The 12,501-nt window shown below is 40.3% G+C and overlaps 1 protein-coding gene across 1 annotated transcript; it reads left to right on the forward strand.

Moving 5' to 3' along the window:
- Positions 1-1,200: 1,200 nt before the first annotated feature.
- On the forward strand, positions 1,201-12,501 carry LOC134501874 (pantetheinase-like). The gene is made up of 7 exons (XM_063309875.1): positions 1,201-1,449; positions 1,548-1,678; positions 5,647-5,839; positions 6,366-6,660; positions 8,909-9,282; positions 10,166-10,336; positions 11,315-12,501. Exons 1-7 carry the CDS (start codon positions 1,237-1,239, stop codon positions 11,447-11,449), a joined length of 1,512 nt encoding a protein of 503 aa, XP_063165945.1. The 5' UTR covers positions 1,201-1,236; the 3' UTR covers positions 11,450-12,501.

Consider the following 12,501-nt stretch of genomic DNA (forward strand, 5'->3'; position numbering starts at 1 on the left):
CTACTGGTGGGTTACCTGTATATAAATGAATGACGCTAGGTCAAGCGTATTAGCTATGATTTGCTGAATAAGCCATGGTTGTCCAATTTACATAAAGCAATAAACCACAAAAAAGGAACATGTCAGCAAAAGAGGGAGCAAGTTGTAAACTGGTCAGGGTGCCCAAACTTGAGCACCAAACTGTGGCAATCTCAGTCAAATCAGGATATACTGTATAGTGAGGCTATTCATTAGCCTCTAACATGTAAGATCTGAGGTTCCTTAAATACATTATGCCTGCTTGTAACAGTTCCTCAATAACATAATATAGCTGTTTGTACTTCCCTTGTTCCCCCTTTCCAGACTGGCAAATTGAAATGATTGTAACCACCTTCAAATCAAAGAAACATCAGCATATGGGGAGAATTCTATAATGAAATTCCATTATTAAGGGGTTTTTTTCCCTGATGGGGCTTTATGATTATTAATTAACAAATTAGCCATTGGTTTGCTATGTGGTTGGGAGGAAAGGGCCAGATTGACAGTAGATCTCAAGATCTTTCTATTAAGCATCAAAAGCAGTGAGCAGGTTTTTATGAATGTAATATCTTTACTTTTTCCCTACAGGATGAATGAATATTGCTGTTGCTTAAATTTAAATGGGACTCTCCCCACCAAAAAGTGACCTTGGAGAGATGGTTGTAGGGAAGGTTAAGTGCCCCCTGAATCTACTGTTAAGCCAGTACATCCTAAACAGGCCCTACTCTTTGGTGATCCCACAGGAAAAGTTGAGTTTCTGATCTGATTGTGGAACAGAAGGTAACTGGCTGACTTTTTCTACCAAGCGTCTTTGAATGTACAGCCAGATTCAGGGAATTCCCCAGCTATTCCTTAAAACTGCCAGGTAGGCCAGGCTGATTTAATTTCAGGAACTCAGTGATGTCTCAGTCTCTTCCAATATATTTCTTTCAATCTTTCCTAAGGATTCCCTGGATTCACCTTAGCAGGAACTACCACATGTGCTTTAGCTTCATGTTTGTTTATTTTATTAACAAAGATAACTCCACCTTCAGGAAGCCTTGGCACAAAGGATAAAATGTGGCAATCACGATGTTTCATAATATAGTCTTCTGTACTGTAGCTGGTGATGTAACAGGGAAGTTTCAATGCACTAAATAAATCCCTTCCTACCTTCTTGTTAACCTAAGTGAACCACCCATTTGGTTTCATTCTGAGCCAGAATTAGGCTTTGTAAGCATGGTTGTCTTCCAGCTTCATCTCTGGGCTGTCTTCCTGACTGGGGTTATTCTTGGAGCCTCTGCTGTGGAAACCTACCTTGCTGCTGTCTATGAGCATGCAGTTATACTTACAGGAGCCACCCCAAAACTTGTCTCTCCAGAAGAAGCCTTGAGCCTAATGAACAGAAATCTAGACATCTTAGAAGAAGCCATCAAAACAGCTGCTGAACAGGTACAACAGATGCAGAGATGGTAACTTTTTATCGTCTCTGTTCTTGGAAGCTGTGGAATCTATTATTTGAACTGGCATTTTTTAATTTCTTTTTGTAGGGAGCCCGCATCATTGTGACCCCTGAAGATGGCATTTATGGGTGGGTCTTTACTCGGGAAACACTTTATCCTTATCTTGAAGATATACCAGATCCTGAAGTAAACTGGATTCCGTGCAATGATCCGGAAAGGTAACCTCATCAAGTCTAAGTAGAATCTCGCTGAAGTTCTATACACAAAATAGTGTAATGAGTCTCAGCTGATTAACAAGCATACTCCTCCATCCAAGTAACAATGGATTTTCTTAATGCTGTTGTATGTACATAACAGTGATTCCAATCTGTATTAGATACTCTAAAGACAGAGTTTCAACTGGTTGGATAATTAAGAATAGCCATACAACTTTATTAACCTGATACGTAACCAGATATACAGTATATGCAATGTTTTATTATTCTTTTCTTGCATTTTATTTGAGTAAAGTTGCAAATGCAATTAGGAAATACTGATAAAATAAGTGAGGCAGTTGCTTTTGCAAGTGATTCTCTGTGAAATTTGGATTCTCATCTTTTTTTAAAAAAATAACAATGATAATACATTTCTGTATTAAAATTTATTAAAGCTGGGTTCTTAAGATTCATTGAGAAGTATATCACCATATTAAACAATGAAGTCTCTGAGAGCAAATGTTCATGAACATTTTGCAGATTTCTTTCATTAGTTTATGCTGAGAATGATAGAGTTCTAGAAATATTGTACCAGATTTAATTGATAAGCAGTTGTAAACCTGTCTGCCCAGATTTCTGTCACTAGGTGGTGGTGTGGCAATAGCCTTCCCCATGTCATACAGTCATGATGAATTCCTTAGTTTACTGCTCTTCTATATATCTGAGAGTATGGTTTTCTATAAAAAAATCAAGTTCTTCTCCTTTGGGGGAATGGTGCCCCATCCCAGTGTTATGACCAAAACAGACAGAGTGCTAAATTGTTTTCTGGACAAACAACAATTTTATCTTGGTAGGATTCAACTTCTGTTTTGTTTTGTCCCATCCAAGCCCTGACAGCATGCAGACACCAGATCAACAGTCCACTGCATTTCTGGACTGGCTCTGTGTGGAAATATGTGGGTATCATCAGCATAAATGTCAGTCCCACTAGGTAGACCAGACCATGAAATCAACTTCACAGGAAAACTAAGGTTACATTTATTTATGTATGTGTTTATTTATTTATTGAATTTTATCACTGCCCATCTCCCCCCAAAAATGGGACTCTGGGCAGTTTAACAACAAGAATCTCAATCTTTATTGCGATTGGCTATAATAACAGAAACTTGCAAATCTAATTGGACTCTACCACCTCTCCCTTCTTACACTCTGGGGAGTGGGGTGTGCATATCTGTCTAAACAATTTCCAAATGTCATCTGGACATTCTGACTAAAAATACTTCAGCCCCTTTTGCCTAAGCAACAGCTTCTGCATATCTCCATCAAGGTCATCTTCATTACTCTCCACACCACTGCTTCAACCCAAAGCAATGGGTAACCTCTCCCAGCAATTTAATGCAGAAGTTAAAAAGTAGGGGTGAGAGGATCCATCCTTGCAGTTCTGGTTTCACTGATCTGATCTCTGTTCCCTGCCACCCACCGGCTGGTGTCACCTACTTAGAAAGGATCAGAATCATTTACCTCTACCCCTAACCCTTGCAGGCAATCCAGAAGGATCCCATGGTCAATGGTATCAAACCAAGAGATAAAATTGGTCTGTGAAAGGTTCCCTGTGCCAGCACTGAGTCATGTCTGACCCTTTGGGGGGACGCCGCTTTCACTACGTTTTCTTGGCAGACTATAGAGTGGGGTGGTTTGCCATTGCCCTCCCCAGTCATCACCTTCCCCAGCAAGCTGGGGACTCATTTTACCAACCTCAGGAGGATGGAAGGCTGAGCCGACCTGAGCCAGCTAACCAAGAGAGAATCCAGCTTCTGCTGGGATCGAACTCGGGTCGTGGGGAGAGTTTCTGTCACAATACTGCCATCTACCACTCTGAGCCACACGAGGCCTCTAAAGTTGGTCTAGGAAGGGCATATTCCCCCAGTCCAGGTCTTGAAAAATGTCATCCACCAGAGCAAATGATCCCCTTTCCATCTGATGCCCTGGCCTGAACTGTGACTTGTAAGGAGTCCAGTTAGTCCGTTTCCTCTAGAACACTCTGTAACTGAAGCTCTAACACCTTCTCAGCAGCCTTTCCTAGAAAAAAAATAGGGTGGAGGCAGGGCAGCAGTTGTCTAGTATAGCTGAATCCAGGGAAGGTCTCTTCAGCAGGGGCCAGTCTAGTGCCTCCTTCAAGGTGATGACCAATATGATCTCCACTCCTAATGAGGTGTTGACCACCTCCTGGATCCAGCTACTTCCTCCCTCCTCAGCCACCCAAAGAAGCTAGAAGGAGCATATATCCAAGCCAGAGGTAGCAGAGCTCACATCAGTGAACACCCTACCTGCCTCATCAGAGTTCACAGGCCAAAACAAATCCCTATCCATGCACAGTCAAGTGACTCTGAGTCACTTTATTAATAAAATGTCACAGTGGCACAGCCACAGGTATGAATAGAATTTCCCTCTATTGCATTGCCAGCCACTTACAGTCAATGGTGTGTTGCTGAATGTTTAAGAACTGGCTCTTGCCGGCTCCGTTATCACTGCTGTGGAACTGCTGATTGGCATGTTAGGCATGGTGGCTCAGCTCTGTTCTCAATTGGCTTGCAAAATTCCAGAAAGCTGGTACAAGTCAGCTCCAGCACACCACTGCTTACAATCCAAGCTGTATGGCATCTTTGCAAATATACCTTCAACAATCAGCTGTGACCATTTTATCGTTTATTGTTTATTTATAATTTTCAAGTAAAATGTTGCACACAGTTGAGTCACTTTAATGAAAGATGAGAAGCTGAATTTTAGCAGCTTAGATGAAAGTTTATAACCAAGGTTACAGCCAGTTCTGCCTTAGGGCTGTCATGACACTAGTTAACCCTGCAGCTCTGTGACCTGACTTTAAGCCAGGCTTCTCTGACCAATGTCATCCCCGACTGTGGGTCCTGTAACTCTTGGAATTCCCTCATCAGTGTGGCCTAACTAGAAATTCTAAGAATTGCCAATCTGGATTTCTGGCAGGCCAAGCTAGACCACGTTGGCAAAGAGTGCTTTAGCCTCTTTGTGCTTTCAAGTATATCCTGCTTCCACTATTTACAACTGTTATAAAAAAGAAGTAAATGGGGTGTGTGATGTGTGTATTCAGATACAGATATAGATGGTATAGATAGGAAAATCTGCTCATTTGTGTCAATTTATGTAACACACTGTATATGCACTGCAAAAGAATGCACAAGCCCCCATCTTGATATATATTATAAAGATGCGAACAGTTACACAAAATGTGAATCAGCCACAGAAAATATGCTTGCCTCTTCTTTTGGTGTCACATTTCTAGCCACCAGTGCTGTATGAATAGTAAGGTGTCAGGACATCGTTGTTGCTTAAAGATTTCCTTGAAATCGTGTTCTTTTTTTGCCCCATCACTAACACAGATCTCTCTAAAGCTGTTGATACTTCTGAACAGAGGGATCTGCAGAACTGGAGGCTTTCAACAAAATGATGAAATCAGCACTGCAATGGCATGACACAAGCTCCACCCCTTTGATCCAGGCACACAACATGACAATGCATGTGCAAAAGAGGCAAAACTTGCATCGTGATGACACAGTGCTGTTTTTATAATTTATCCAGCTGATTTCTTCCACATTTGCCTCTGCTTCTGAATCAACCAGCATTTAAATTTCTCCCTCCCTCCCTTCCTACCTCCTTTCCTACCTGCTCAGCAAGAATGCATTTCCCAAGCCAGTATCTGTGCCCTGTTGATCAGTCTACCAGATCTGAAGTTCCTAGATATTGTCTTTATTATTAAATTACTTGGATCTCATTACATTTTATATTGATATTTATTGATATTGATATTTATTGATGAATATTATTTATGATTTTATTGAATTTTAAACTGTTTTATTGTGAGCTGCCCAGAGTCACCCATATGGGGGAGATGGGCAGTGATAAAAATATGATAGATAGATAGATAAATAAATAAATAAATAAATTCTTTTCAATTTTAGGTTTGGATTTACCCCAGTGCAGAAAAGGCTTAGTTGCATGGCAAAGAATTATGGCATCTATGTGGTTGCCAACATGGGGGACAAGAAACCATGTAACTCTAGTGATCCTCAGTGTCCCAGCGATGGCCGCTATCAGTACAATACCAATGTTGTTTATGATTCAGAAGGAAAGTTTGTGGCACGTTATCACAAGGTAACTATTATTAGAGCTACTTATCTGGGCTTAAAATGTTGTAATGTCCATTAGCTGCCGTCTAAATATGATAGTCCTATCAGTCAGATAGTCCTCTCTGTAAACATGGTAGAAAATACAAAGTAATGCTGCTGTATTTGAATTAAAAGAAAAATGTACTCTCACCTGATTCTTCCATACAAATAAGAACTTCAAGGATTGCCCCAAGTCCTTGAAGAAACACACAGTGGTTGATCTCTCTGTTTTGAAAACATAAAATCCAGTTGTTATCTAGACCTTTGTTTTCACTGATTGTTTCTTTCATAATACTGTAAAGAAAAGCAATGATGTATGACTATCTACTAGAAAATAACACATATATCAGAAATGAGTTTTTCCCTGTTTTTACTAGAATAATTTTCTTCCAATGATATAAATGATATAAACTGCCCAGAGTTGAGTGAGATGGGCGGTGACGAAATTTGAAATATAAATAAATAAATAAATAAATAAATTTTGTCTCCCCCCACCCCCATTTTATAAACAGTACAACCTTTTTGCCTCGGAAATCCACTTTGATTTTGCGAAGGAGCCACAGTTCGTTAACTTCAACACTTCCTTTGGGAAGTTTGGTGTTTTCACTTGTGCTGATATACTTAACTTTCGCGAACCTGCCATATCACTGGTGGAAAAATTCAAGGTGGATACTGTCCTCTTCCCAACTGCTTGGTTAAACACTCTACCCCTTTTGTCTGCTGTTCAATATTACTCAGCCTGGGCAATGGGAATGCGTGTGAACATCCTTGCGGCTAATATACAGAGGCCCAGCTTGGACATTACCGGTAATTACAATCTTTATATACTTGGTTTAAGATTAGATCTTAATATGCATATGAATGAGTGCATACCAGTGACTGGCTTCACATCTCACAGAAAGCCATATGGTAGTTTGTTTGGTCTTACTTTACATGTTGTGCGCACTCAGCCCATAGTGGTTTGAAAGCATAGTTCATGGCTTAGCATGCAATGTGAATCTATCCAACTGTCATGATTTATTAAGGCTTACCAAGATGCGTAAAATGAGTCCTTATAATATACAGGGGAACACAATGGGAATGATTGCTGATGAACATTTTGGATTTCTGCATCTTTTTGTAATTCAGAAATAGTCATGAGGAACTGCATCACATGTGTTAAAAACTGAACAGAAGCTATTTATTTCTTCTCTGGCCAATTTTATGCAGGGCCCTGCATAAAGACATCACAAGATATCTTTGAGTTTTGTTACATTCTTCGTTGCATGTGAAAATATTAATACAGGACAGAAAGTGGAAGAATACCTTAGAAATCAAATGGGCTCTATGTAACATTGCATGTGGGACTATGTGTAAGAGGTGACATGACATACAGCATGACATAAATGGGAAAAATAGCAACTTCGAAGTGACTCAGCATAATACTATGGAGACAATGCTGACGGAATCTAAAGAACGAGCGGGGTGTGAGTCAGCACAATGGAGACAAGGCTAAAGGAACACAGAGAGGGAGGGGCTGGAAGAAATCTAGCTTAAATTGAGTTGTGTTTTATAGAAACCCTGCCCGATTGTTAAATTATTGCACTTGAAACACGCTCTAGCCAACAGCTAAATTATGAATATGCCAAGGTGATTTTGGTGTCATACTTCAAAATTCCTTTGAGATTCATAAGCCTCTCTTTAAAGCAACTCAGTCATCCAAGGATAAACAACCTCCTGTTGGCTCCAGACCATAGTTCATTATTTTTGGGTGGGCAAGGCTTGTCTTAGGTGGGGCAATTGCATAAACACATAAAGAAGCGTCACACAAAGATGGATAGGTCTAAGACTTTCTTCGTAGAGTATTTATTATTAAGGTGCATTATGTACAGTTCCTATAACAAAGTATAGAGCTGGAGAAACTCTGCTTCTGGTTTTTAACAGCAGCAGTGATGAAATTCAGTGGTGCAATTAGAGGAGGCTATAAGGGCTATAAAAACAAATTCAGGGGCTGGATAGAGCTGTGGAGCAAAATATTAGATGGACAAAAAAAAATTTTTTTTTAAAGCTTGTGGGAACATCCAATTTTTTTCATTACTCCAGGAGAATAAAAAGCTGACAAAAATGTATCCCATGCCAAACCACATGACTGTTGAACCTAGCGTAAAGCTGCTGTTCCCTGAAGTCTGTGGCTACAGGCATTTCTGAGTCATCTGAAATTATTGCTTCACTGATAGTTCTTGTGACTTTCTGCATCCATTTGGATATGTGGGAAAGATTCACAAGTGGCTTTCTTCAAAGGCAAAGCTGGGTATATTAGGTTACAGGTAGTCCTCACTTACCGACTGCTCATTCAGTTGGAGTTACAATAGAGCTGAAAAAGGAGACTTACAACTGGTCCTCAAACTTGCAGTCATAGCAGCATCCTGTAGTCATGTGATCGCAATTTGGGTGCTTGGCAACCGGCTCACAATTACAACATCTCAGGGAGCTGCAGTCATGCACCATTTGCGACCTTCCCTGCCAGATTCCCACAAGCAAAGTCAATGGGGAAGCCAGCAGGAAGTCAAAAATGGCGATCACATGACATCACGCCTAACAACTGCGCGGGATTCCCTAAATACTGCAGCCAGAACTGACGAACTGATGTAAGTTGGCATGGTCACGAGATGATTCACTTCACTACTATGTCACCTTAGCAACGAAGTTGTTGGTCCCAACTGTGGTCAGTAAGTGAGGACTACCTGTATTCCTTTTGCTATTCCTTCTCTGAGAAACACCAAGCAGCCCCTTCAGCTGCAGTATGAAGCTGAGCAGTTGCTTAAGAAGGTAAATTTATGAATTGATCAGGATTTGAATTCTGGATCATCCATGTTCAAATCTAGCCCTCTTATATTCACTCCCCAGGAATGCATCTGGGTTTGTTTCAGGTTCTGCAAACATTTCATAGACCAGCTTCTAGCATGACAGTGAGAAGCTGCAGTCCAAGTAGCTTCCTCACAGTTGTGATCCACTACACAGTTCATTCCGGCAGAGCAATGAGCAGATATCAGTCTGTCTCTTTTGTCTTCCACAGGGAGTGGCATTTTTACACCCAATGGCCCAAAGGTGTATCACTTTGATATGGAAACCCAGAATGGCAAACTCTTGCTTGCAGAAATTGACGCACGTCCCCGTCTTTCCCCCACCTATCCCCCCCCTTTCAACTGGAGCTTGGATGCATCAGCACTTGAACATTCCTCGCCAGAGCGCCCAGTGTTTAGCAGCAGTATCTATTTTGATAATTTCACCTTTACGGAACTATCACAAGGAGCAGGAAACTATACCGTCTGCCAGAAAAACCTCTGCTGCTTTTTGAGCTACGTTATGGCAGAAAAGCAAGAGGATGAAGTTTACGCTTTGGGTGTTTTTGATGGGCTTCACGTGATTGAAGGAGAATATTATTTGCAGGTAAAGGACTCAATGAGGTGTGATGGGTTGTGGAACATCTTTGTATGGAAGGAACATAGCAGAGATCCATATTTGGACTGGCCCCGGATATTGTTCTGCCTAAGGCAAAGTTGGTGGCTCATATCACCAGCTAGATTTCCAGCTAAACCATCCTTCTTACTGGCATCTTTCACCACACTGGAGGGCGGCAGGCTATTTAGAAAGTGCCACAAAGGCCACATGTCACATATATAGCTTTGTTGTTCAGCCTCAGTGTCTGACGCCTGAAGCATTTGCTTCATTGCCTAAGGATAGGGCTGGCCTTGATCTCTGTGATAAAGTACTTTCTACTTTCAGTGTGGCAAAGCCATCAGGAATACACACACAAGAAAAGACTGTTGTTCCATCTTTTCTCCATATTTTAGTCAGAACCATTCTATGAGATTATTATAGAGGAGTGATGTCTGATACTTCTCATAGGACAACACTTTTTAAGGTAAAAGTAAAATATGAGCTATTCATAATAGCTTCATTATATCTGAAAGAGTCAGAGGATCTGAGAAGGCTGGCTAGAGCGGTATGCCATAGAATTTTTAAAGGACAGATTACAAAATAATATTGAAGGACCTGGTACCAAGTGGTCCATTTTCCTCTTTGCTTTCCTACTCTTTTCCTTTTAGTCTTTTCCAACCTCCTGAAAATATACTGTCCTATATTGCTTGAGCTTGTATAAATCCCTCTGGGACTCTTTTCAGCTGAAGGAATGGAAGTAAAAATAATTTTAACACGTAAATATTTAGTGGTAGTGTGGATTGTTCCAGCTGTCTGGGGCAATGTGGGCTGTTTTTCTTATAATTCTGGATGATCTGGTTCCATATAAGCCTTTCTTTCCCTCTGACTGTAGATTTGCACACTACTGAAGTGCAACAGCACAGATCTGAAATCATGTGGCCAGCGAGTTGATACTGCTGTTACCAAGTTCAACTTCTTTTCCCTCAGTGGCACATTTAACACTAATTATGTGTTTCCTGAAGTGCTGCTCAGTGGGACCCAGCTGGCTCCTGGAGAATTTAAAGTAAGTTTCAAACTTCAGCAAGCATATTGGCTTCTTGAGATATTTTTAGGTTAAAAGTAAGCTGTTTGAAAAATACATATACAGTTACAAGATTGGTATTGTGATTAAGTTAAAAGCATACCTGTAATTTCACTTGTCTCTATGGGAGGGGAACTGGCTTCTCTAATATCACCAGTTAAGGAATCTGTTATGTGGTTTATCCAATGTACAATTTTCCCCCATTGAAGAAGACTTCCATCCATTATACAAGCAAGTAACCAGAGGACAACCAATAGTAGTAGGTGAGGAAGAACCTTTGCTGCAAGGTGTGAGGGCTTCATCTAAAGCAGGCTAAATTGGACCTGATTCGCCTGTGGGCCTCCATCTCCCCATGCTTGTCCTATATGGTTGTATACTGAAGTATTCAGCCACAAAAGGCAGATCGAGTCCTGATGCTCTTAATCTCTAAGCTTATAATAAAGAGAGTGTTTAGCAGTGTCTTGCTAGAGAGACTTCTGTTATGCTTGCCATCTGGGGTCCATGCTATAGTTTAGGCCTGTAGTGAGAATCAAAGAGTAAACCCCTGTATCTCCAGGATGGCTTCCTGTCTGAGCTGAGTTCTAACCCTTCTCCAGTATGTACTAACAATTTGTGACAAAACAACTCTGCCTAATATCACCTGTAGTTTTGCCCCCCCAAATACCATGTGAACCATAGAGGCATCTTCTGTTCCAAGCAAACAAACCAGGCAATTTTCCCTCCAAGATCAGTGAGTTATCAGATGTTGTCCTTATTTGGAACAGGCCAGTAGATGTTGATGAAAATGGATTGTTTTGCAACTCAGATGGTGAGCTGCAGAAGGCAAACAACAACAACAACAGATTAGCTGCTGTACTTGATTTTCAGTGATTGAGTTGTCTGTATTCTCAGACACATTCCTTCTCCTATAAAGAAGCTTTTGCATATGTGATTTTTAAACCTATACTTTTTTATCTCCAGGTTTTGCCCAATGGACGGATGATAAGTGAGAAAGGCCTGTCAAAGCCAATCTTATCTGTGGCTCTTTTTGGAAGATGGTATGAGAAAGACTCTCCACACCCCACCGCTACTGCACCAGGAACTTGGCCTTCATGATTTGCTTTCTTTTCACATGGTCAGCATTCTGTGCCTGGTAAATATTCCTCTGGGTACAGAAATTATGTTTATTTCCTAACATTTCTGGTGATCCAGGAGCAAAAGCCAAAGTGAAAAATGATCAATATTTCAACATGCACAGGATCCAAATGAATGCTTCAAATTATGCAATCAACTTGCTTCATCCATGAAACTTTACTGGAATCCAGATGTTATTCCTTTCTCTATATAAGTGCAGGGTACTTTCCACCACATCTTCAAACTTTTCATTTTCTACCACAAATCTGGTGAGCAGGAAAAGAAAGGATAGTACCCAATCCCTGTTGATTGGTAATTTCCTGCATTTGCTCTGGAGGGCATCAGGTTATATTTTATAACCAGGAACAACTGTGTTTAAATATAATAGAAACAAAATTAAACAAATAAATATTGCATTTTTCAATAATCATAATATCATCTTCATGGTAGGTTGGGGTCTGATCCTATATGTCAGTTACCGTGCCAGTTATAAATGTTCAGGCATCTAGTTTGCTTTGCTAACTGGGAGAAAGAGTATCTTCCCAGAAAAGATCAGTGCTGATGAAAAAGCTTCCTCTCTCCTTGGTATCATTGTCATGTCCGGGTAGAGGAAGGTATGGGCAATCCAATCCACATTTCAGGACATAAAGGCTCTCTATTTATCCTGAACCCAAATGAATGAGTTCAAATTTGTCATGTCTCATCAACAGAATGATTGTACCAACTGAATATTAAATGTTATATTACCAAGTAGCTGTTTTCACCAAGTGTTGGCATCTTCTTTATTCTGTTATACAAAGCCTGTACCCACAGAAACTAACAGTTAGGTTTCTGAACCCCATTTTTTTTAGCTAATCAGCTTGATAGGCAATTTACTTCTATTTGTTACAAGACACTTGGCTGGAGTGGAAATATTTAGTGTGAATACATAGTTGGAGTGGAAAAACCACTGTGTAGTGAATAAAATGTTCTGAATTTTCTTTTTCTGTTTACATGACTTTCTTTTCTTAAAATAAATCACTTGGCTTACTTAA

This window comes from Candoia aspera, chromosome 1 (genome assembly GCF_035149785.1).
Source record: "Candoia aspera isolate rCanAsp1 chromosome 1, rCanAsp1.hap2, whole genome shotgun sequence".
Lineage (NCBI taxonomy): Eukaryota > Metazoa > Chordata > Lepidosauria > Squamata > Boidae > Candoia > Candoia aspera.

Coding starts and splice junctions, on each gene's coding strand:
- LOC134501874 (XM_063309875.1), top strand. CDS start 1,237: ATGGTTGTCTTCCAGCTTCATCTCTGGGCTGTCTTCCTGACTGGGGTT. Junction 5,840..6,365: donor TTGTGGCACGTTATCACAAG/GTAACTATTATT, acceptor TTTTATAAACAG/TACAACCTTTTTGCCTCGGA. Junction 10,337..11,314: donor TGGCTCCTGGAGAATTTAAA/GTAAGTTTCAAA, acceptor TTTTATCTCCAG/GTTTTGCCCAATGGACGGAT.